This window comes from Petaurus breviceps, unplaced genomic scaffold (genome assembly GCF_028583685.1).
Source record: "Petaurus breviceps papuanus isolate PSGF00001 unplaced genomic scaffold, PetGlider_PUasm1.0 140, whole genome shotgun sequence".
Lineage (NCBI taxonomy): Eukaryota > Metazoa > Chordata > Mammalia > Diprotodontia > Petauridae > Petaurus > Petaurus breviceps.
The window spans coordinates 17,218,726-17,245,692 of NW_027185698.1; the positions used below are offsets into that span (position 1 = coordinate 17,218,726).

The window sequence follows — 26,967 nt, forward strand, 5'->3', positions numbered from 1 at the left end:
CCCTGCACCCCACCCCCAGCCTCCCCACCAAGAAGCACTTTTGTGTGTGTGTGATTACTTTATGTCATTCATAATTTGGTTTGAGGTGCAGGGGGATTTGCCAAGACATTAGTTAGAACTTCCCTGCAAAATTATCTGGGTGGATGGGAATGAATTGTTTAACATTAGGATCCTTAATCTCAGATTGCTAGGGTTGTTTTCTGTGACTCTCAATACTAGTCTTTCCTCTGTTTCAGTATATTTACAGTTCGTTAGTATTCATGAAGCAGTTTTACAGTTTTGGGTGGGTTTGCATTCCATGACTTTATAATAAAAAATTTGCATTACCCGAAGAGAATCTGGTGAATTTCACTCAGATTTTTCTGATGCATTTTTATGACCCTAGAAGCATGGAATGGCTGTGTAAGATACTACCATATGGCTGTGAAGTTGGTGTTTAGTTCCCCTCCTTGTGATGTTTGGGTTTTTTTGTTGTGATGGTTACTAATTTACTCTAATGCTCCACAAACAATTATTCTGGAAGGCTTCTGCTTGACAAGTGTTTGAAAAAGTGACCACAATATTTGTCAAAGAAGAGAAAAAGAGAGATAACCTATATTCTCATTCCTTTTTAGAAGATTAGGTGGTTTTTTTTTTCCTGTTATTAAATCAAAGATCTTTTTACCTGAGCTACTATAATATGTGAAATAGTATGGGGAAATATACTGATACAGAACTAAATTTCTAGTTGCCTGCTATAATAAAACTCATCATTTTGCTTGAAGCAAGCCCTATTTTTATTTATTTATTTCTGTTTTGAGTGGGAGGTACAGCAGGGGACTGGAGGTGAAAAGGAAGAGACAAAATTATTCACTCAACTTTTTCATCAACCATACAAGGATAGAAACATGCTCCTTGACCTCAAGTCTCATGGATTGTATTATCACAAAGCCAAAACACCACGTGGAGCATTTATCCCTCCAGCTGCAGAACACATATGTACACACTGTACAAATGAGAATAGGAAATCAGGTAGGCAACTTGAGGCCCTCACCTGCATAGCTAATAGTTATGTCCATGTAGAATCCCAGGATGGTGGTGCTGGGAAAGGGGAAGATGTCAAATAGAAAATCACATTGACCTTTTTGTCTGCAAATTAGCCTCCTCTGTGTGTTTCAGAATAAAAGATGATACATGATCCTGTGTTATTCATGTCAAAAGAGAAGTCCTTCCTGGTTCCTGTAGATTATTTTCAATTTAGTTTCATATGACAGAGGATCTTCTTAAACATGGTGATAAAATTCCCTCCTTCCATCTGAACTTCATACTTCTAAAAGAGCCCCCATATATATTATATGAAAACAGCCATGCAAGGAAATCAGGGAAAGCATTGTTATCATCTCCATTTGACAGATTCTATTGTTCAGGTCCAGAGTAGTTAAGGGGCTTATCCATGGTCACTCAACAAGTTAATAGCACAGCTTAGACTAGAACCCAGATCTCCTGACTCCTACTTCGGTAGTCTTTCTGCTACAGTATACTCCATGGCATGCAATTCAATTCCATTCAACAAGTGTTTATTAAATGCCTGCTGAGTGACGGGCATTGTTCTAGGAACTGGAAATGCAAAGACAAAGAAGAAAATTACTCCTGGGGGAGCTTACGCACTACTGGGAGAAAATAACATGGACATAGATGAATAACTACAATACAATACACATGCGTATGCACACACACGCAGAGTATCAAATGCTTAAGTGTTGTTTTCCCCACCCTCCTCTGAGAGCACACCAAAGGTTTTTCCCCTCCTCTTTTTAGTTCCAGTATTAGTATAGACTAGGTTTTGGGGGAAGGGGTATGCTAAAATGCTTTTAAACCAGTTCAGTTTTCAGTGGTGAATCATTCATTATAGGACCTGTGAAGAAATCAGGACAACAGTAATTTTCCCTAATAGCTTCTCAAGGGATATTTGCACAAAATTTTCCCCTTGATACATTCTCCAGATGGAACTATTTGCAGGGATTAGATATGGAACTCTTTTGGACCTATAGTGAGATGCCACCAGATGATCTCCAAAAGACTCTTAGAAGGAACAAAGTTCTTTCTTCTAAAAAAGCCGTTTCCCCAAAAGAGACAAAAGGGAATTTAAATCATCTTCCATTAATGTTCTTGTGAGATCAGAATGAGGCCCTTTGGCACGGAGCCATACAGTTCTTTAAGATCTCCTTCCCCTCCTCGCACACACATACACTCCATTTTAGATTACAGCAGCCAGGCCATGGGAAAATATTCCTTTTAGTTTCTTAGCTGAGATGCTGTTCTAGTCAGGTCCAGGATTTCAGGGAACAGATGCAACACTTCTCTCTGAGTTGATATAGCCATAAAGATTATTGACAATATGCAAACCAATTGGACATGTGGTAAGGGCAAAGGAGAACCCACCCATGGCTATTCCACTGTTACTATTCTAATTTCAGGAGAAAATAAAGAAGACCCCTGTCATACTAATTGGATTGTTTGTGACAAACCGATGGGGAGACATAGACAACAGTTCAAATAGATGAACTTTCATTTATGGGTTATTATATATCCTATATTGTTAGAGAACATCTACATCAGTGATGTCAGACATCAGTTTGAGTGCCCCTTCACACACAAAGAACATAAGACATGTGTCCCATCTCATTACTCTCGTGGGTCCCTGCTTTGGCCTAGTTTGAAGAAGTTCACTACAAGTACTGGGTCCTTTCCAGGTAATAGACCAGTTCTGAGAGACCCACATCCTTTAGGGGTTATATGGTTTTATACCAAACTGAGGCATAAATGGAGCTGGAGCTTCTTGCAAATTATTCCATCTACTATAATTCCCAAGTTTCATTAAGTCCCAAGTAACTTTGAATATGCCGATTATGATTAGATCTGATAAGACTAGACATGGGAGTTGGTATAATTCCTATGGCATCAGGGACCACACTTAGAGATATTCTTCATTCACTCTAGGTGATTCTTAGTATCTTCTTTCCTCTTCTAGATGAAAGGACCTGCTCTAACCAGCCTACTTCAGATGCTTCAAACATGGTAGCATTCATTTGTTAAGTGTCAAATCTGTGCAAAGTATTGTGCCAAGTTAGGACTAGGGAAGATACAAAGTTTAGATAAAACATGATCCCTTCCCTCAAAGAACTCATCCTCTATGATGAGGATAAGACACTAACTCCAGAAATAATGGGAGGCCATTCTTTGCCTCATTTCTTACCTGACCTCAGTCACTGAATGTTTATTGCCCCAGTCAAACTGAGACCTAGGAAAGACTTTAACCTAAAAAGGCCAAGGTCTCCCACTGCATACAGGGCCATCTCCAGTTGTTCTGTATCTTGCCACTGGACTCAAATGGCTCCAGAGGAGAAGTGAAGCTGGTGACTTTGCATAGCCCTACCTCACTTAAATCCAATTCACTTGCAAATCATGGCCTCACCTTCTTGATGTCATGGTCCTCTGAGAACGAAGGACAAGAAACAATGCAGACTACATAAAAAGTGCATTCGAGAGTTTTGGAACAAATTACTATTAAAGGTCTGAGGGGGAAATTCATTACCAGCTCTGGGTATCAAGGAAGACTTTCTGGAGGAGGTAAGATAAGCTGGGCTTTAAAGGATAGACAGGTTAAAAAGTCATTAAAAAGTGCCTATATTTGGATCCAGTGATAATTCTATTAGGCTTAATACTGTAAAGAGATAAAATAAAAAGAGGACTAAGTCCTCCAAGTACAAAAATATTTATAGCAGCTCTTTGTGGTGGCAAAGAACTGGAAACTAAGGGGGAGTGTCCATCAGTTAGGGAATGGATGAGCAAACTGTGGTATATGAATGCAATAGAATACTATTGTTCCATAAGAAATGATAAAAGGAGTGGTTTCAGTGAACCCTGGGGAGTTTTGTATGAACTGATGCAGAGAAAAGTGAGTAGAACCAGGAAAGCAATTTATATAATAATGACCATATTATTTATACAATAACAACTTTGAAAGACTTAAGAACTATAATCGATACAATGACCAACAATGATTCTGGAGGACCAGTGATGATAGAGAGGCAGGGGATTGCAGGTGCAGAATGAGTCATATCTATTTTTTGGAAATGACTGACGTTGGAATTTATTTTGCTTGGTTATTGATATTTGTTACAATGATTTTGTTGTTGTTTGTTTAGTGGGTGGTATTAAAGTAGAAAGGAGATAAGATACATTTTTATGAATGGAAAAAATTGGTTAAAAAATAAAGTGTGAATAGGTAGGTGAAATAATTTAGGTTCTGGGCAAGTAGGTGCAATATGAGACATTCTTAGAACATCTGACAATTGACAAAAGGAGATTTGCTTAGCCATATCAGGGAAAAGATATTTAGAAATAAGAAAAGGAGATTCAGTAAGGATACAATGTTGACTCATCTGGGGGCAGCCCTCCTGACTATGCTGCCCATGATGGTCAGCGGGCCAGAAGCCTGAGGGATGAACCAGATGGCACCTTGTGCTCTGGGCTTTTGTGGGGATTTTTTGTACCTAGGACAAAAGGAAACTCGGTTAACAATCCAGGCCTTTGGATTGTTAAGTCTCAAGGACAGTTTCAATACCTTTTAAGGAAAAGCTAGCTTAGCTTTGGAAGGTCAGGACCTTAGGACTTTGCTTCTCTCACAGTAGAATTTAACAGGCAAAGATAAAAAGGGAGGGCATTTTAGGAAAAGGGAACAACTTGAAAAAAAGGAGTTAGAGGGAGGGAAATATAGGACATGATTCTAATTCCATAATATATTCCCATATAACTTTAAGTTAGAGTTTAGAAGAACATGAGAAAAGATGGAAAGGGAAGATACCAGTTTGTGGAGGTCCTTGAATGCCCAGCAGAGAACTTCTATCAGAATAACTACAGAGAAATTAAAAAAAAAACTGATTAAATCCTTTTTGATTTGAGGTATGTATGTGTGTTTGTGGTGGGGAGGAAGACCTTTTCCCTCAGGAATAATGCCAACTCACATTTCAGTCGGTCTTTGACATTTACAGTTTTCCTCAAAACAACCCTTTTAGACAAGTAGCACAATTTTATTTCTGCTTTACATAGGTGGAAACTCATTTTCAGGGAAGTTAGGGGGCTCGTCCAAACTAGGACTTGATTCCTATGCCATGAAAAGACTTCATTTATGATTTCACTTCTGTGTCTGCTTCAGAATAATAGCGACTGTTTATGAGTGCTAATTTGATGCTCAAACCCCAAAACAACTTCCCAGCAACTCATTGCTTTGATGTTCCTTTTCCTAGTACTTTGAACTGAAATCACATGGGAACATTTTGTCCTGATAAGGCCCCAGGAATAGGGGCATATAAAAACATAAATAATTAGAATCACACCGGAGTTGAACTTAACCTCAGGGAAATACGGGGGAGGGGTGGGGAATCCTAGGGTCCTGCCAGCTGGAGCATTTATGAATAGTTTGGTCAAGCTCTAGGCAGTTCCTTCTTGCCCTTCTTTGTGATATGGCTTTTCTTCTTTCCTTCTTCCATTCCCTTCACTTCCCTTTTCCTTCTTCCTTTTCCTTCCCTTCTTTTTTCCTTCCCTTCCCTTATCTTTCCTCTTCCTCCCTTCCCTTCATCTTTTCTCCCTTTCCTTTTCTTTCCTTCTCTTTCTTTTGTGTTGCCTAAGAAAATAGTGAGTTCCCATTACTTGCAGTCTGTCCAGGATATCATGGAGAAAATTCCTTTTTTAGTTTTAGGTTGGACGAGATAGCCTTTAATATCCCTAAAGACACAAGATACTGTTTCTGCCCTGATACAGCTTGTACTCTATTGCAGGGGAAACAATGAATTAGTGGACATGAAATAACTAGACAACAGTAAAGGACAGACATTTACATCAACCGTTAAGCTGTATGCTCAGGGTCAAAGTTAGACAAAGATGTGATTTTAACGTATGTCCTTTAATGCAATAGACAGCTTTCTGGGGTGTTAAAAGCACTGGTCTTGGAAGACTAAAATAGATAATATTTCACATTATATATAACATATCTAATAAAATAAATAGATGATATATTGATATAGTATATAATAAATTAATATATTATATAATAATATATATTATATATCAATTATATATAACATAAATATATTATATATATATAAAATAAAATAATTGGCTCTAACATTTTGTAGCTGTGTGATCCTAATTGAGTCACTTCATCTGTTTGAACCTCAGTTTCCACATCTGTAAAGTGGAGGTAATCATACTTATACTACCTTCCTCACAGGAATGTCTTGAAGGAAAACAATACTTTGCAAACGATGAAATACTATATAAATGATGTGAATGATATTGGCTGTCTTTGATTGAATTCTACAATGAGAGGTTCATTCTTTTCGGTCTAGAAGACTTTGACTTCTTAGTTCCCTATAAAATATAACTACCCTTGAGAGGAGTAACCCTTTGTTAAGGCTTATCAGGTATTGCATTCTGTGGACTATCATATTCCTTCGGAATTGAGTACAGGGTATATGCCTCTGAAGGGGAATAGCTAGAATTGGGGGGTTGGGGGAATTGGGGGGGGTGGGGGTGGGGTAGAGGAGTTAGTAAACCTGGGAAAATAAGCTTCAATCTAATGTCACAGTTTTGCTCATGGCTAGCCTTGAAGGAATTATTCAATTCCAAGGCCTAGAATGGGTACAACTTCCATGCCCTATCATAGATTTAGAGCTGAAAAGAACCTCAGAATGACAATATTATCATTAATAATAACAACATCAACAACAACAGCCTTGTTATACCATTTTAAAATTCGAAAGGTGCTACACATATAATGATGCCTTTGATCCTCACAACAATCTTATAAAGTAGGTACTGCAGGGATTCTTATCCCCATTTTGTAGGTGAGGAAACTGAGTCTCAGAGGAAAAAAAAAAGAAAACTATGGTCCTATGAATAAAAATTCAGAAGTGACTCATCCATGGGCACTTAGCTGGTAAGGATTTAGTACTAAACTTTCCTGAATCCAAATCCTGCATTCTATCTACTATGCCATGATGAAATCAAGGAATTATGTAACCTGCTCCCTTTATTTTATAGATGAAGGGTATGAGTCCCAGGGAGATAAAGTGACTTGCTCACCGTTACACAAGTTGTAAGTGTCAGACTCAGTGTCTGAACCCAGGTTCTAGGGCTCCAAATCCACACATCTTCCCACCCCACCACAATTTGTCTTTCCTTCTTATAATAACAAAAGTTCCATTCACTCCAGCAGCTTCTCCCTCTGATCAGCTGGTTCCTCTCAGAACCCTCACTTTAAGTTGGATGATCAGTCCAAATATCCCTTCATTCCTCTCCAGGACAAACTCTTGATTTATCTTTTGAGGACTTTCTCTACCATGCCATAAACTCATGTAAATTCACTCCAACCTGGAACTACTTCTCACATTGGAAGTACCCTCAACCCCTGAGACTTCTCTGTCTGGTTGCCTTCTTCCTCCCAGAATGGCAAGATACCTTGGGGTTTACAGGCTAGATTTCCTTTCTTAAGAACCATGCCTTACACCTAGTCTCATTGAATGGCCAACAGTATGTCCCAGTTCAAGCCCATGGGTCTTTGTTTGAGCCCTGATTGCTCAGAGTGAATGTAAATAACAATTGTTTCTGTTTGGGCCAGAAACTCTCACAGACTGATTTTTTTTTAACTAAATAAAAGAGGCCCCTTTTAGCCTTATTTCTTAGCTAGACTTAATCACTGAATGGGTGTTGCCTCAGTCAAACTGATTCCTGTTAAAGACCTTAGCTTAAAAAGGCCAAGTTCGCCCACTGCATCCAGGGCCATCTCCAGTCGCCCTTATCTATATCTTGCCACTGAACCCCAATGGCTCCAGAGGAGAAAGTGAGGCTGGTGACTTTGCACAGCCCCTCTCTCACTTAAATCCAGTTCACCTGCAAAAGATGGCATCACCTTCCAGATGTCATGATTCTCTTTGAGAACGAAGGACAGACAGCAACAGTCACAACGTGGTTAGCGGTGGTACCGGTGAGGAGAAGGTTCTTCAATGAGCATCTTATTAAGACACCATTTAAATAGAGCAAACGTACCACCCGTTAATTTGTACACCTGTATCTATGGGCATGGTAGAGTAAGTTTCTGGTGCATGTGCAACAATAAATAAATAAGCTTCAATGTTAAAAATAAAGAAATGAGCCTGCCCCAGTGGCAGAGGTCATCTGCTGGCAGTGCCTGGGAATAGGGGGTCTTTGCTAAGCAAAGCAAGTTTTTCTATATTACTATTAGAACAGGCACTGCCAGTTCCATACAAAAAAGCAGTGGAGGAGAAATTGCAATTAAATTTGCTATCAATCACACCTCTCCATCAAGTATACTTGATGTTTCATCAAACATTCCCTCCCCCCACCCCATTCTAGCTTAATCTAGCTCTTTTCTTGATTGAAAGTGTGAATTTAAAGAGCCCAGAACAACTTTTTTTAAATAAATATGCAATTCAGCACTATTTTCCACATTTGATTTTATAGTTGTTAATGGGCTTTCTCTTTGATTACCTCTTCTTCAGGTGATCTAGCTTGCTTGAGAGTTTGTCTCTTTCCCCTATGAGTCCTGTCCTGATTTACCTGCACTCAAATTGAGGGGTTGCCTACATGGGCTATGTTGGTAGCCATCTTTTTTTAACAGTTGTGGAAAGCAGAAGCACTTTTTCAATAGCTAGATTTCTGAAATAATGTAAAAAGTAATAAAGCATAAGGATTCTGGAAGACTTGAGGGATTCTTCCTGGGACACTGAGCCTTTCACCTCCTAGTCATTGTTTTGAATTCTGGTCAGGTCAATGGAGACTGAAAATCATTGTCAACTGACATGACTGAGATGAGAACAGTAGTCTTTTTATTCTTGGTCTAAGTTCCCTACATCAGTTCCACTAAATTATTGTGAAATTTCCTTTTATCATTCTTACTTTCAGAGCAGAACAGGTTTTAGAGGGTTGGGGAGGATAGAGGAGGAATGGCTTGTTATTTTAGTTTATTATGGATATCAACTGGCTCCTAGGATCTGTTGTTTATACCTGCTGAAGCAGTGTGAGTGTTGTTGTCCCCCTCTAAATTTTAGCACCCTAGGACAAACTCTGACTGCCTTACCCTAGTTCTGGCTCTTTTCATCTTTTCATGTCCTTTCTCACCAATCTTCCCTCCCTTAACTGCCATATAAATATACACACAATACATTTTCTTTTTTATGTCAGGGAGAGAAGTGTTATTTTGTAGTGTATTTTTTTCTAACTTAAAATTGGGGCGGGGGGAAGAACCCACAAAATGACACAGAGAAGCTAACCTCCAGCTGAGGATAGCCTGGCAGGCCAGCAGGAATCGTCCAGCCCAGCACTCTGGGAGCCGAGCCCAGCTCCACGCCAAGGCTTTAGCCCCAGGGCAGGCCTGACCAGCTGCTGGCCGGAGGGAGTCCAGATCATCAGCAGCTGTGGCCGTTTCCAGATTTATCAAGACATAGATGCAAAGGACAAAGTGAGAGGTCAGTGCAGTCTGGACTTTGGGACCCAGTAAGTGGGAGTGCATGGCTTTTGACCCTGGGGTGAGAAGCTGCTGAGATGCCGGCACAGCCAGCCAGTGCCACATGGCAGCTTCAGCTCCTGACCTGCAGTGTAGGGGGACCAAGCACCAGTCTGAGGGGTAATTGCTCTTGCTTTAACCTGCTTGGATCTGGATTGCAGTCTAGGGTGGAGGTCCTGGGGTGTGTGTCCAGCTTGCCAGAGCATGTGGAGGCCTCAGAGAGGGCACCCATCTAACACCTCTGGCAGCTGAGAAAACCCCAGCGACTGGGACGAAAGCTTCCCTGTCTGGTGGCAGAGTCCTACTGTGGCAAAAAGCCCAGGGGTCAAATGACTGAGAGGCGATATGACCAGGCAAAGGAAACAAAGCAGACAGAAGATACCAACATTAGACTCCTATTTTGGGGACAAAAAGGAGGAAAGCATGGAACAGGAAGAAGACAGTGAAGTCAGAACTCCTGCACCAAAAGCTTCAAAGGAAAATACAAGGTTACAGGCCATAGAGGACCTTAAGAAGCAGATGAGAGAAGTGGAGGAAAAATTGGGAAGAGAAATGAGACCGATGCAAGAAAATTACAAAATGAGAGTCAACAGCCTGACTGAGGAAAATCGCAGTTTAAAAAATAGACTAACTCAAATGGCAAAAGAGGCTCAAAAAGGCAATGAGGACAAGAATACCTTAAAAAGCCAAATTTGCCAGATGGAAAAAGAATCTCAAAAGCTCACTGAGGAGGATCATTGCTTCAGAATTAGATTGGAGCAAATGGAAACTAATGACTTTATGAGAAATCAAAATGCTGTTAAACAGATCCAAGCAAATGAAAGAATAGAAGGCAATGTGAAATATCTCATGGGAAAAACCACTGACCTGGAAAATAGATCCAGGAGAGATCATTGAAAAATTATTGGACTACCTGAAAGCCACGATCAAAGTAAGAACCTAGAAATTATCCTCCAGGAAGTTCTCAAAGAACCAGAGGGCAAAATAGAAGTCGAAAGAATCCACTGATCACCTCCTAAAAAAGATCCCCAAAAGAAAACTCCTAGGAATATTATAGCCAGGTTCTGGAATTCCCAGATTAAGGAGAGAATATTACAAGCAGCCAAGAAGAAACAATTTGAATATTGTGGAAACACAATCAGGATAATCCAGGATCTGGCAGCTTCTATACTGAGGAATCGAAGGGCTTGGAATATGATATTCCAGAGGTCAAAGGAGCTGGAATTAAAACAAAGAGTCACCTACCCAGCAAAACTAAGTATCATGTTTCAGGGGAAAATATGGTCATTCAGTGGAATAGAGGACTTTCAAACATTCTTGTTGAAAAAACCAGAGTTGAATAGAAAATTTGACATTCAGATATAAGATGCAAGAGAAGCATGAGAAGGTAAACAGGGAAAAGCAATCATAAGGAACTTATCAAAGTTGAACTATTAACATTCCTACATAGAAAAACAATAATTGTAACTTATGAAACCTTTCTCAGTAGTTGAAGGCAATATATATATATATATATATATATATATATATGTCTATATATGAGGGTTTATGGGCATATGTTTACAGGTATACATAGATAGAGGGCACAGGACCAATTTAAAAGGAAGGGATGATACTTAAAAGGTGAAATTAAGAGGTAAGAGGGGAATATAATGAGAGGAGATGGGGAGAGACAGAATGGGGTAAACTATCTCATATAGAAGAGGCAAGGGAAAATGGTCACAATGGAGGGGAAGAATAGGAAGGCAAAAGGGAATGGGTCAACCTTATTCCCATTGAATTTAGCTCAGGGAGGGAATGAAATACACACTAAATAGGGTATCTCACCCTACAGGAGGGTAGAGGGGAAGGGGATGAGAGGGGGGATGATAGAAGGGAGGGCAGGCTGGGGTGGGGAGGGAAGTTGGAAGCATCCACTTTTGAAAAAGGATGGAATCAAAGTAGAGAATAGAACAAGTGGGAGGTGGGATAGGAGGGAGGGAAATATAGTCAGTCTTTTACAATATATCTACTATGTTATTGTTTTGCATTAGCCACACATGTACAACCTATACTGAACTGCTTATCTTCCCAGTAAGAGTGGGTGACAAGGGAGGAAGGAAATGAATCTGGAATTCAAAGTTTTAAAATCAAATGTTTAAATATATATATATATATATGTAGATATACTATTGTTAATACTATTTTACATGTAATTGGGAAATAAGATATACGGGCACTGGGGCATACAGATCCACTGGAAAAGTCGAAAGGGGTATGGGAGAAAATATGGAAGAGAGCAGATTGGAGGAGGGGACATCCTGTGGGACTGCTGTTTTGGGGCAGTGAGTAGGGGAAAAATGGGAAGAAAATTTGTAACCCCAAATCTTGCAGAAATGAATGATGTAAATCAGAAGTTAATAAAGCATTTGGGAGAAAAAAAGAAAGCATGTGGTGGTGGGGTTTGGAAGATGTTTAAGTTTTTCGCAAGTTCTAAAACCTTCATCATTCTATTGGTAGGATCATATCCTTAAACAATTCTTGTTCCCCTAGTTCAATTTGTCTGCATGTCTCCATACCTATTTTTGATATCGTCAGTTTACATCCAAGAACCCTTTATATCATGACTTTGCAATTTCCCTAGCTCATGAATCCTCATAAGTTTTAAAAATCATCATTTATTTTTTCACTCCTTCAGAGCTGCTAAGCATTACTGAAGAAAGTAAGGAAATTAGAACTAGTAAGCACATAAATGGCTTAATGGAAAGAACATTGTACTTGGAGTTGGAAAGTTGTGAGCTCAAACCTTCCTCAGAGACTTATTAGCTAGGCAACTTTGGGCAAGTCACTTAACTTCTGTTTTATCTTAGTTTTCTTAATTGTAAAATGGAGATAACAATAGAACCTACCTCACAGATAAAATGAGATTTTTCTAAAAAATAAAATTGAGGGGGGCAATTGTTCTCATGATAGACAGGTGTCCAGAAATCTCTACGGAAATGATATTGATATCTGTGTAACTTAAATCAGTAGCACAGAATGATTATCATCCTTCATAATGTATCATTTGTAAAACTCCTTTAGTGTTTAGGAAACACTCAGTGAACAAGTTTCATTTGTTTGAGGTTTCACTTGTTTGTTGTTGTTGTTTTGATAGCATCTTTCATGAAAATTATTTTAAAATTAGTTTCACAGAGTCTGTCACAGAATATTAGGAAACAGAGTTCTGGAGCATAGACCCAATAGAATTTTGAAAGGTGTTACCGCCAAGGTAGGAGGACACCTGCCACCCACTGTGACTGGCACTCATCAGCCTCCTTATTGACAGCTTTTGGGAGAACTTGGCAGAGTGATCTGAACTGTTCTTTCCATGCCGTGGTGATACCTTCACAACCATTGCCAGAACTCACAGACCCAGTCGTTGGAGAAAATGCCCATGAACAAAACAGTTTTCACTCTGTGGACTGGTTTGGAAGAGGGAGATCTTGTAATTACAGCCGAGTGACACTGAGTGACAAAAAAGTGGCAGGTGTCTGATGAATCTCCTCCTTGTGAGGGAAGATCAGAATAATAGATGATATTTATGTAGTATTTTAAGATATTGTAGAGATATATATTTAAATAGATTTTAAGATTTTTATAGATGTGTTATACAGATTTTAAGATTTTTACAGATGTATATGTATGTTATATAGATTTAAGATTTCTACAGATATATATTTACATGTATATGAATATAGATAAAATCTCATTTGATCTTCATCAACAACCCTAAGAAGCAAGGACTACAAGATTATTTTACCAATTTTATTGATAAGGAAACTGAGGTTAAGAGAGGTCGTATAATTTATCTGTGAGTATGCAGCTAGGAGTATCAGAACCTGAGTTCTTTTCCTGGCTGCAGTTCCAGGGTTCTTTCTACCATATCATAAGATTTTTTCCTCTCTACTGTGAGGGTCCCCAGGCCATATTTTCACCAAGGCTTTCTTCCTGCCACAGCAGCAGTCCTGGAGTCAGAAAGACCTGAGTTCAAATTTGGCTTCAGACATATACTAACTTTGTGAACCTGGGCAAGTCATTTGCCCCTGTTTGTCTGTTTCCTCATCTATAAAATGCAGATAGTAGTAGTACCTACCTCCTGGGTTGTTTAGATGATCAGACAAAATAATAGTTTTAAAGCACTTAGCATATAGCAAGTACTATGTAAATGTTAGCTTTTATTATTACTCATTTCCCCATCTCCTGTCTGACTCTAGTGGTAAAAGAAAAAAAAAACTTATTATGAGAGTTTTCTTTTTTCTTTTTGTCTGTCAATATTCTACTACTATTGGGGCTAAAATGTCAAATCTTAATGTCGATCCTGGATCTGAATATTTTAAAGAGGCTTTTAAAAGCCCCCCACCTTTTCCTGATAGGATGTTTGTGCTACCCACTCCCCCAGAGATTTAGAGGAATTAATCTCTTGGTTTTGTCTCCTTTCCCCATGAAATCCCTCCCAGCGGTAGCCGGTCTGCCCGTTATTTCCTGACATTTCTTTTACAGAACGCTGCTATTTTGGACTGATGGTCACAGAGACCTTCTCAATAACACGGAGACAAAGTGCTCAGCATAGCTGATAAATTATAAGCAGGCTCTGCGTGTGAGCGTGATAGATTATTATAGTGGATGTGTGTGAGTCATGGTTGTTATTTTTGGTCAAAAGAATTGTGTGAACTTTTCTCCTCTATTTTCAGCACTTTGAAATGTGCTACTTTTTTTCCCCCTGAGGTGTATGTCAAGGAATTAAGCGCCCCATCAGAATGCTTATTTTCCAGTTTCCAGTTGTTGCTTTGGAGTCAAGGAGGTGGAAGGAATGGAGAGGAAGGGACTTTATTTTGACAAACAACTGACCTTGTTGATTATTAGTAGGCTTACAGGATCATCCTTAGATCTGGAAGGGACCTTAAAGGTCATCTAAGATAATCACTTCATTTTACGGATGAGAAGACTGAGGCTCAGAGAGAGACTTACCCAGTAAGGAAGGAAGAAATGGCAGAGTGGGGATTTAACCCACATTCCCTAGCTCTGAATCCTGTGTGCTTTCCACTCACTGCTTCACATTGCTAGGAAATCCTAAATTTATCTGCTTGAAAGTTCCCCCTCCAAACCCCCCCTCCCCCATGGGTAAGTTTTAAAGTTGAAATAGACTTATTCATGAACTTCTTGAACAGATTGTTGTGTGATTTTAATTGACCGGTGTTTTTGCCATTAGACTTTATTTTAATGGATTCCTTTTCAGCTAGCATTCAGAGTAGATAATAGTCGACAATCACATTACCAGGTCTCTACCTCTCTCCCAACTTTGACTTGTGTTTCATATATCACCAGTCATCTCTTGATGCTTTTACATGGTGCCTTTACCAGTTGTATTTAAATACCCAGACAGTCTGATTAAGTTATTGCCAATTACCTTGGTAAGGGAAAATGAGAGATTCTGCTGTGTCTCCTCAATGCTTTGGCCATCCCTGATCAGAAGGTAAAAAAAGCCTGGGAAGGTCTAACATGAAAGCAGCGTTCCACGTCTTTCCTTTTAGGATTTAGGGGAAGACTCTGGCAAAGAAGGTGAATTTTGCAGCATCTCCTCAAGATGGTGATGCTGAGATTCTCTAGGCTTTGTTGCAGGTGGCAAATCCCTTTTGCTCAGGGGCCGCTGCAGCCTGTTCCTGGCCCAGGCGTGAGCCCAGCCGGCACAGATTGGGCCTCTGTTCCTAGTCTCACCTCTGGGTAAATCACTTCATCTCTTTGCCTGTTTCTCCATCTGTTAAATAGGGATTATACGTGCTGCTTCTTTGCCTCCCAGGAATAGTATGAGGATCAGTGAGATAATGTCAAGAAAATGTTTGGGAGTTCTTTGGGGGAAAGGCATATACACTGGACTCCTGATAATTGTGCCCAAGGAGGCTGAGGACTGGGAGAGAGAGGAGGAATGAGGTTAAAGTAAAAACCTTGATAAGTAATCTCCTAATTTCATTTCAGACTCCGCCTCTATTTTCTGACACTCTTCTTTTTTAAATTTTTTTTTTGGAGGGCAGTTGGGGTTAAGTGACTTGCCCAAGGTCACATGGCTAGTTTTTTTGTGTTAGATGTCTGAGGACAGATTTGAACTCAGGTCCTCCTGCCTTGAGGGCCAGTGCTCTATTCACTGTGCCACCTAGCCGCCTCTATTTTCTGACTCTTTTAAGAACACTTCCATGTTGTTTTGGGTGGGCAGATTGGCAAGGGGGTGACAAGATGTTGTTGATGAGTAGTAGAATAGCATAAAGTGAAGGAATGTGGATAATCCAACCCTCTATAATGAATGGTATGTTATAGTATTAAATGTTTATTTCCCCAGGTAGTCATACAAATGTCCAGTCAATGTGTGGCTATCCACCATTGATTTTTCAATAGATATCACTTCAACACAATTTCTGTATGGGAAACATAGTTGGTACTAGAGGTTAGATACATAACTCAGGCCTTGTCCTGAAGGAACTTACACTCTAATGGGGATAGGGAGAGGATTTTGACATGTAAATAAATCAGTAAAGCACAAGATTGAGAATGGGTCAGCCAAAAAGAGGGACCCATACAAAGTACACTAGAAGGGAAAAATTACTTCTAGATTGGCAGGAGATGATGCCTAAGCTGGGCCTTAAAGGAAGAGAAAGATGGTAACAGATACAGATGAGGAAAAAAGGCCTATCAGGTATAAAAGTGGCACATGCAAATAAGCAGGGACAGTGAGTAGACCAGATTACCCAGAACATAAGGTCCATAAGTGGGAATAATATTAGATAAAATTGGAAAGGGAAGTTGGAAGCCTGGTTGTGGAAGACCCTAAATTCCAGATTGAACAGTTTCTATTTTATCCTATAAACACTGGGCAGCCACTGAGAGATTTTTGAGTAGAGGAGTGTTATGTTCAAAACTGCTTTAGAATGATGACTTTGGAAGCTATATAAAGTATGAATTGGAGTAAGGAGAAATTAGAGACTGGAGCATCAATTAGGAACCTATTATAATAGTCTAGGAGAGAGGTAATGAGCACTGCTGAATGCTGAGTCAAGGTCATTGGGAGTCCAGGTAGACCTTGGAGGTAGAGGTAGCATCTAGGATTGGAGGCTGTTACTGTAGCTTTGTTTTTTCTCCTTTAAGTTTGATCAACAGAAAAGAACATCGAAAGCATGGAAAGAGAAGATGACCAGGGCCCAAAGGCATTCAGCCTTAAACTAAAGGGACTGTAGGAGTCTTCAAATTTAATAGTTACCGTCAACTTTGTGTTCAGAATTATTAGCTCGATTGTCTTTCAGGCAAAGTGCACAGCACCTTTTGAAGCAACTCTTGAAACAGTCAATTGGTCATCTTGTCTCCTCTGTTCCTTATTTTTCCACCTGCAAAGTGAGAGTTAACCCTCCTCATGCCCCCACCATTTTTTTCTTTACCTCATGAGACTCACCAAAATGATTTGAGTCTAGTTATTAGTATCATAACCCTCTGCTAAAATGAGACTGAAAAATGAGATCCTATTTAATAATAGTTAATTGAAAATATTATACATAAAAAGTGGATGGCAATTTCTGTCTGCCCTTTAAAAATACTTTGTATTCCAAAGAACTCAATAGTGCTCTGTTCATTGAGCAAGTAATCTTCACAAATAGGTAGGACACAGGCATTATTATCCCTCTGTATTCAGACTTTAAATGTCGCCACTTACTATTCCAGGTCCCTCCTGAGACCTGTGACCATTAGTTTCAATCTTGGCCTCTTGTCTTTGTTCTCTCCTCAGAAGGGTGGTATTCTTAGTGTCTGGCATGAGTATTTGTCAGGGGAAAGCTTTTGAAATAGAGCTTCTTAAGAGTGGAACCTGGGCCGACTGGTTCCATTTTAGGTATTCTGGCCTACCTAATCATTCATTCATTCACTCACCTTCTTATGGGCATACACAGTGCAGGACTAGACGTTGTGAAGGGGTGTTAAGGAAGAATGCTATGGTTTCTATTCTCAAGGAACTGATAGTCTCCTTAGGGAGAGCAGACAGACACAAGGAATGATTAAAGAATAGAGACAAGTTACGATTATGAAAATGCAAAATTGTATAGTGCATAAAGCAGCAAGAGAAGGTTTTTCAGAAAAGAACCTTGAGCTGGGGCTTTAAGGGAGTATTGAGTATTGGCTGGTGGAGAGGAGGTGGAAATTCTAATCAGGACTGGCAGAATGAATGAACACAGTAAGGGGGATATAATGGAAAGAGCACTGGATTGAGATGGGAAAACCTGGGTTTACATTCTGACTCAGCCTCTCACTAATGTGTGTGTGTGTGTGTGTAATTGATCCCTTTTCTGAATAATGCTTTTAAATAATTGAAGGAAATGCTAAATTTGAGTTAGAGATTAGTGAAGATAAAGATGTATTTCTTTCCCATCCAAGCTCATGGAGCCCCTGACATCTATTCACGGACTTCATGGGTCTATGGACCCCCAAGTGAAGAACTCCTGGACGTATAAAGTTCCTGCTAACTCCAGATCTATTATCTTGTAATCCTAGGGGGACTATCAAGCTATAAGCATGTGGCAGTATTATGAAAAGAGCATCTAACCTTGAGAAAGAGTAGGAGTAATGATCCAGTTATATTGGTAAAAATAGCCATTATCCAAATCATTGCTAAAAGCATTCAGCAACACAGTGACAAGCACAGATTCCTGGGGCCTTGAATGCTAGCCTGAACCATTTAGATTTGATCTGCTAACAATAGGGAGCCATTGTAGGCTCTTGAGGCAGGAGTGGTATAATGAAGCCAGTGTTTGAGGAAGATTATTCTAGCCACGGGGTGAAGAGGGAGTGAGAATAAGGAAAACAAGAGGCAAGCCGACCAACCACAGAATGAGCTGGTAAGAACCCTGGCATACACGTCAGCTTTTGGAAGGACCCTTCATCTTATCATGCTTGTAATTCCAACACTCGCCACTAGAATTGTGCTGAAAATGTCATGATCTGCAGTACTAAAAAAAATAGATCTGTGTCAAGATGCATGTTGAAATAATAATAGAACTGTTATTTAAAAAAATAATAAATAATATCTAAAATATTATTAGATTGGGGAGGGGGACTTCCAAACACCCTGGCCCCAAAACCAGTACTAAATTTCTTCCTTCTCATTCAACTTCTAAGATCCTTTAATGTTGAATCCTTTTATTAAATGAATATTATTTTCCCATTTATTCCATATTATTCATTGGTTAAAAGAGAAGGGCTCCACAGCTCCGTGTTCTTTTCTGTCTACACGTTAGTGGTGTTTTTTGCCCAGCTGCTGTACCTCAGGGTCTTCCTGGATGCATTTGTTTTAATGTTGTTTGTATGGTTCTGCTGTTTTTTGATACCCACGTCCATAAAAATAACAAATCCTTGAGCTTACTGACTCCTTTATTTCCAATTGTGTTTCATAATGCGCTGATACTTCCAGGCTAATCTTGCACAACTCTTGAGTGATTCTCGGGACCGAAATAAACATCTGGGAGAAGAAATTAAAGAGCTTCAGCAGAGACTTGGAGAAATACAGGGGGACAATAAGGTACCGTAAGAGCGTCCCCATGTGACTGTGGGCTGGAGTTTTATGTTCAGCACATCTGAAAAACGTAATGCTGTGTTTGTTGAAATTTGTTTATAGATTTTACATTTGCAATGAAAATTCACAGTTTAGCATTTCTTATCTTTATTACAGTCCTTTTTTCCCCCCTGTGTGCCTTCTGTGTTACTCAAAAATATTTTCATAGCCCAGTTCAGAAGTTTCATTATATTCAGCTTGGTGGTGAAAGAACAGCGGGCTAGGGTGAAATAAAATACAGATGCCATACTTGGGTACTTGGTCGGTCTCTCCCTCTCTGTCCCCCTCCCCCCTTTACAAATAATGGATTTGTGGCTCAGATGATTCGGAATTATTCACATTCAGCTTAGAATTTTAAGCAGTCATCCTACTAATTATGTTCACATAACCAATTTATTTTATTGCTAAATTTGGCAATTTGTATGGAGCGTTGCTCAAAATCCACTGCTCGGCATTAATCAAACTCCCCTGTTGGCAACGTTAATTATAAAATATGAACTCATAAACTCCACACTAAATTGTGCACTCATAGTCCTAGCTAAAGCAGTGCACAAAAGTACAATTCAGAAAGGTTGTGTGTGTGTGGGGGGGGGGGGTGTGTGTGGGGTGTGTGTGTGTGGGGGTGGGTGTGTGAGCTATTGAAGTCTAACTGGCCCCCCATCTTTTCTAGGATAGCTTCAATTTCTAGCCCATGCCAAAAGCAACCTTTTGCAATGTTTTCATAAAGCTATTGTCAGATAGGTTTTTGGTGAGATCTGACCTATACACATCAAATTCCTTAACAGATAGTGCTTAGAGGTCTGATTTGGAGGAAGTTGTATGCATATGTGACCCGAGGAGAATGTGGTCCAGGTTCTAGATGGGCATTCTTTAAACAGTCAGGATTCTTAGCATAAGAAGCTAGATCTGGGAAAGGATATTCTGTTGGGAAATATTTTTCATATTAACCCTTTCAGTTTTCTCTTACCATGTCTTTGCCCCAGCCCAATTATCAAATATGACTTTGTGGCTTGTCTATAAAATGAGAATCCAAGATGATGCTATAATTTAGGGAAAAGAGAGAGAAAAGAAATTACACACACACGCACACACACAGAGAAATATCGGCATTCATATTGAGGCAAAACGAAACCAAAACTAAATGTCCTTTGTAATTAAAATATGTACACATATGATAAGGGATAAAAAGCTGGACATACTGCTCCTGGAATGTTAGATGGATGCATTTTGAAAAATCATTTGCTTCTGTGATAATGTAGATATTTGCTTGATAGTAAGAGCAAGGCATTCTTAATAACAAAGCAAAGCTTTCCAGAGATTTGAAAAATGTATAAAGGACAAAACGGAAATAGTACCCTACAAAATATTAGCTGAATATATTTTAATGTCATGGTTCTTCTCCTTTGCCATCATTTGCCAGTATTTCTTTTACATTTTAGTTCCTTTTTTTTTTTTTTTTAGTTTTCTCAATCAATTTTTTATGTGTATCATTTTCTGCCTCACTTTTCCCCTTTCTCCCTCTCCCCCCTTTTTAATTCCTGCTTCTGGTTTATATGGGTATGGGCTCACACACGTAGGCTCACACACACACACAAGGAATTTAGGGGTGATGTTGAATTTGTTTCGGGAGGTGTGGGAGGTGTATATAATAAAAGGTAGGACCTTCTTTCACATTGCTTGCCCTTCGGATCCTCCTTTCACTTGCTGGCTACATTTATCAAATTTTTTACCTCAGGGTAGGAATTTCATGACTCATATTCATGGGTTGAGAAGCAATTAACCTGCCAAAAGGTACTGTGAGAATGTTATAATCTTTAGCAGACCCCATGTACCATTTGTGCCTTCTCTTCCCCCAAACTAAACACAATTAGACCCCAGGATTCTTTTGATTCTCATTTGCATCTAAAATGATAGGTCTGGTTTTTATTTTAAGTTCCATGTGATGTGAGAGTCACAGGCTCCCCTTGAGTCCTCAGTTTTAAACCACACATAAGGCCAAATGAGTCACTTGGTAATGGGCAACAGCATTGCCTCGGAATTTAGATGCCCAGGATTGATAGGTAGTCCAGCTGGACCAGCAATAAAGGGCTGAAGCTTAAGGTTACAAGCCTGGGTATCAGCCACTACTGGGTGTTTAAACAGTGCTTGGTGGCTTCACCTCACTTGCCTATTCTCCCTTAGGGTGGGTAGCAGTAGAAAAGTCTTTTGTTGGGGAGGGGGGGAGTGAAATCAGACAGTTCATTGTAGTGTGGGGACTTGTATAATTCCATAATTCCCAAGGTTGACTAGTCCAACTAGATGAAGAAGCTAGTCTGGGGACCTTGAGAAGTTTCTCAGGACTGAACAGACTTACTTGTGATGAATCAGAGAGATCAAAGGGTAAAAGAACCCACTCATGGAATAGTTCAAGCTAGTTAAACTCAAAGATACTAAAGTAAAGTGTTCAAAATAGTTCTCCACTCCAATTGGAACCCAAAGGACCTCATGCATTATTTTATGGGTGATTGTTAAAACAGCAGATTTTTATCTCAGCATTGCCATTTTAACTGACGACCCTTATCTATATTTTGGGAAGCACAGATTCTAGATGTTAAGTACATTTAAAAAATAAGGTGATGGAAAATTACTTGCCTTGGATATTTTAGGGTAGACTAATTTTTCCATTTGTTCAGCTAGAGCTTTGTAACCCTACAAGCCATAAAACATCTCCAAACAGCCTCTTGAAAGATTTGTTGCCCCCCTCACTTACTTACAAGCAGTTCTCAGTTCTCATGAGAATAGGAGCTTGGAACTTAGGGGGTTGCCCATGACTGAACACCATTTGCCATCAACTCAGACCAACTTCCGAGAAGAATTTGGGGTTCAGCACTAGTTCAGGGGCCCATTTCTCGTCCTTATTGCATGCTATGAGGTATTTTAACAGAAATCTAGCTAGCCACCATCCTCTTCCTTGAAAGTTATGCTCTTCAAAGGTTAATGAGGAAACACGAGGCTGACTCCTCAGCCAAATGTGGATTGTAACCTCCACAAATCACCAAAGGGAAACCTTTCTGTGAATTGCCAAGGGCATTGTTCGGAAAGAAAGAGCTATTATGTGAAAGGCCAAAAGCCCCAACTTCCAGAAGAAACCTAAGAGGAATCCATAGATACATAATAGTATATTATAGTACTGTGTAAATGGTGGTCACCCTATCTAGTTACTTGCCTGGTACTTCTTAATCCACCAGGTTTCATTGTGAATAATGATATGGGGTACAGAAGGAAACAAGATTTGGGAGAACACCCATAGGCTGAGAAGGGTTACTTGGTACTTCCTAATCTCCTGGTCACTAGAGTGATAGCAGATAAAAGGAAGCAGGACTTGGGAGAATGGAAACACAAGGGGACTTATAGGTGCAGAGGGTCACAGGCATTCATTTGAGAACCACCGGGCAGGAACACTGCATCTCCCCACTTTTCTGATGAATGAGGCTTTGCATTTTTTTTGCTCTGTAGTAGAACACTGAAGTAGACATCCATCTTGGAATAGGAATGAACCTATGCAGGCTGTCCACCAAGGATCTAGAAGGTCTCATTTTTCTTTATTATTTACTTATTCATTATTATTTATACCCAAAGTATAAGTGAAATTGGAAGGCACAGTGCTGTTCTCTTTAGTTATCAGCATAAGGAAAGCAGTGAAATTGGGAACTAACCAGGCGCTGACAGGTATAGACCAACTTCTTCATCACCCTTACCACTGTTGTCTTCACTGTGGTTTTTCCTCTGCCTGGCTGCTTTGAGTCTGGGCTCCTGAAACTGTGTATGCATTTAATGTCCCCCTTACAGAATATGCACTTAATATGCTCTACCAGGAGAGGCAAGTAATGTGCTGATAGAGACAACTAATAGTTGTTTATCCTGTGTCTTTTCTTTTTGTTTGTTTGTTTTTTCTTTAGTTTAAAGATTGTGGCATTTTGGTGCAGAATACCAATAATCCAATATTGAGTTTGCAAAAGCCAGAAAATGTAAGAATTAAGCCTCTGACAATGTCACACAAGATTTCCTTTGCCAGCTTTTGTGAATTTAAATTTAGCTGTTGTGATAATGCATAAACATAGTGTTTTGCATTTAATAATGAGTTTTATATTGCACCAGCTGACAGTCTTTAAGTGTCCATGATTTTATCGGATGTTGGAGCAGTAAAGTGATAGTAGAGTGTTACTTTATTGACGTGTGGCCCTCTGATTGGCTTAGAAAGTAAACCAATTAACTAAAAACCAGCAGCCAATAACAGGGGAGTACAAATGACTAATTAAAATATAGTTTGTTAAAATAGTACTCAGCTTTAAATGTTTGTAATGGCCCTGGCCCTGGGGTTATATTCAGAGAGTACCTTGTAAATAGTTCCACTTATTAGTTGTAAAAGAAATGAAGGTTTTCTAGCCTGCATGGAGCCAGAAAGAGACACTTTGATGAAAATAGAGGTCACTTTAGGGTACCATATAAATTAATTACAAAGTACTGAAATAGGCAATGAAAAGACCACCTTCCCCTTCTCATCCTGCATTATCTAGCTTGTTTTCCTCTAGGGACATGTGATTATGAACCACAGGCAATGCAGAATTAGTTGAGAAATGTTTAGCCAGCCCAATAACTCTGACTAGTTAAATATCTTTGAGCATTCTATTATACTATGACTGACAAATTCAGTCTTAGTAGGTATATTTAAGGTATAAAATGTCCCTTCAATTTCAATATCACTTAGAGCAAGCATACTGTAATTCTTGAATATTTTATTATAAGATCATAGCTCTAAAGTTGGAAAGAAAAAAAAAACCTAATAGGGGAAGCTAGGTGGAGCAGTGAATAGAGGACCTGCCTTGGAATCAGGAGGACATGAGTTCAAATCCGGCCTTGGTCACTTAACACTTGCTAGCCATGTGACCTTGGGCAAGTCACTTAGACCCAATTGCCTTGCATTCCCTCCTCAAAAAAAGGCAAAAAAAAAAAATTAAACCCAGAAAGAACCTCAGAAGCCTTTTAACCCAATGTTCTCATATTTTGTTTGAGGAAAATGAGGCCCAAGGAGGCTGGATGACTCCTCTAGGGTTGTTTAGAAGTAGGCTGTGCAGTTGGGATTGTCAGGTCTATTTCATTGTCAATTCCATTGTCATATTCTTTCCAATATAACCTAGTGACAAAATTACATTTTGCATGTGAATTTTGTTTCATCTTCCATTGACAAGTATTGCCATTCAAATGAATGAACAAGAATAAAAGAAAAAAAATGAGTAAGCAAGATAAAAATTTTTTTCAAAAAAAGAAAAAGAGATTATAAATGATTATACAAGTTTGTTAACCTTAGCCTAAAAGATGTGAATATTGACTCTAACATTGTGGTACCAACCTTATATCCTTCATTCTGTAATCCTTTGTGATCCTCTTTAAAAATCCCATTCTCTGGTGGAAGGTTGGCTCAGATAGAGCTATGTTGTTTTTTTTTTTTCCCTGAACCAGGTGGTCCAAACTTTTCAGTTAAAAAAATTAAATTGCAAAATATGAAAATAAAGCAACCTTCAAATTGTACATATAACACTATGGAAATGGAGAAATTACAATTATGAGAGTAACATGAGCTCATATGGGACCGCATTTACTGTTTGAATGTGATTCAGTAAAACAAAATAGTACATTTGTTTGGAGCATGGGCAGGGGGGAGAGGAAAAAAGGGTCATAGGGGAGAAGTTAAGGGAGACAGGGTGAGAGTGGCACTGATGTCAATTAAAATCCTATTGATTTAATTTTAAATGGCCAATTCTTCTGTTTAAAATTCCAACTGGAATGTCATGAGAGTCTAGGAATTTAGATTTTATTCTGTCCAAGGGTGTTGGCAATTGGCAACCCTCTTTAGGTCAGTGGTGTCAGTATCCACATTTTTCAAAGGAAATTGGCAACAATCCAGAGAAGAGGAGCAAAGGGAAGTGGAGGAATGGACAGTAGGACGCTGTGAAACTGGACTAGCCCAGCATCCAACATAGATGAACATTTCATAAATGCTTCCCCAGGCTGGGCACACTTCAGGTGTGCCACTGTAACAGCCCCAGACAGGTGCTGTAGGGAGTGGAGCAGGAGCACGAGAAGGGTATAGATACCTGTGTTCTGGTTTTTAATGATAATTCCTCACATTTGCATGATGCTTTCTCTTTCTCCAAGCACTTTCACACACATTATCTCATTAAATTCTCACAGCCACCCTGGGAAATGGGTAAGGTAGATCTAATAATAGTTATGTTAATAGTAATAAGGCCTCAATAAAAGTGATTGGTATAGCACTTTCAGCTTTCTACAAAGCACTTTCCCATCTTTTATCCAATTCAATCATCACAACAACCCTATGGCGCTAGACCAATTGACAGATATGGAAACTGAGGCCCCAAAGAAGTCAAATGTCTTACCCACTATGTCACTGACTGAGGCAGTGCTAGAAGTCAAGTGCCCTCATTCCTAGGGCACTACACTTTGCATTTCATCCAACAATTTATCAAAACACCATATCACAGTGCCTTATCTCCAGGACATGTTCTTATGCAATAGCGAAAGTTCTCCAAGCAGCTTGGAGGCAGTGGTCTTGGAGTCCTTAAAACCTGAATTCTAATGTTGCTTCAGATTATTAGCTGTGAGCCCCTGGGTGAATAACTTAGCTTCTCCTAGCCTCAGTTTCTTCATGTGTAAAATGGAGATACTTACAGCACCAACCTTCTAAAGTTGCTGTGAGGATCAAATAAGATAGTATATGCAAAGCACTTTTCAAACCTTACAGTTAAAAAGGCTAGTTATCATCATCATCTTCATCATCATCATCATCATCGTCTTCATCTTTATCATCATGATCTTCATCATCAGCATCTTCCTCCTCCTCCTTCCCACCATAGGGAGCTGTCTTGCTCTACCAGTTGGCAACAATGAAGCCAGACTTTTGTTGATCTTGTTTTTGTGTGTCTCTTTACCAACTGCTTTATACCTATTCTTGTTTCTAGTTGGAGAGTTCAAAGCCCTCCACAACCTTGATTCAGTCTACCTTTCCAGCTTTATTTTACATACTCTTTCCCTTCAGATACTCTATTCCAGCCTAACTGGACTACTGGCTAGTTCCTTGGACATATCCCGTTCTCTTCTTATGTTTATTTTGGCAAATGTTCTCCCTCACATCTCCAATGTGTTCCCTGCTTTTCTCCATCTTATTAAGATTCATCTCCTTCTTTGAGGTTCAGCTTTAGTGCCAGTGTCTTCACAAAAGCTGCCATGGTCCTCATAGGTAACGTTGTCCCACCTCCTCTGACCTCTCCTTTGCACAGGCTAAATCATTTTTTTGGAGAGGATTCTGGACAATAAAATACTCGTAACTCCAACTGGAAGGAGCTATGTATGTCTCAGGCTGCCTAGCTGCTGCTGTATTATATAATCTACTTAAAAGCACTAACTGTGTTATTTAGTCTTTGTTTTCCCACCATGTAACACAGTGGCTTACATATAGGAGATACTTATTAAAAGTGACTTGCATATAGGAGACACTTAGGAAAAGTTTGTTGAATTAAATTTTAGATTCTAGGTTAGAAAGTTGTCCTTTTTTGGTGTGCATTTTAAAGTAGGCATTATTGCTTACACTATATCAGTAAGGTTAACATGATGAGAAAGATTGGCATTCGACTGCTACTTTCTCTATTTGAGTTGCTAAAGGTAGAGTTGGAACTTTCTCTCTCTCTCTCTCTCTCTCTCTCTCTCTCTCTCTCTCTCTCTCTTTCTCTCTGTCTCTGTCTGT

General features: G+C 39.4%; 1 protein-coding gene across 3 annotated transcripts in view; it reads left to right on the forward strand.

Moving 5' to 3' along the window:
- CCDC149 (coiled-coil domain containing 149) overlaps positions 1 to 26,967 on the forward strand; it is a 156,266-nt gene that overhangs the window by 68,091 nt on the left and 61,208 nt on the right. For 2 of the 3 annotated variants that reach the window (XM_069069060.1, XM_069069070.1), the window contains exon 4: positions 19,026 to 19,133. The exons of the other annotated variant lie outside the window; for it this stretch is intronic. In XM_069069060.1, the coding sequence (XP_068925161.1) occupies positions 19,026 to 19,133 (108 nt within the window). The remainder of the gene's footprint in view (positions 1 to 19,025; positions 19,134 to 26,967) is intronic. 3 annotated transcript variants of the gene reach the window in all.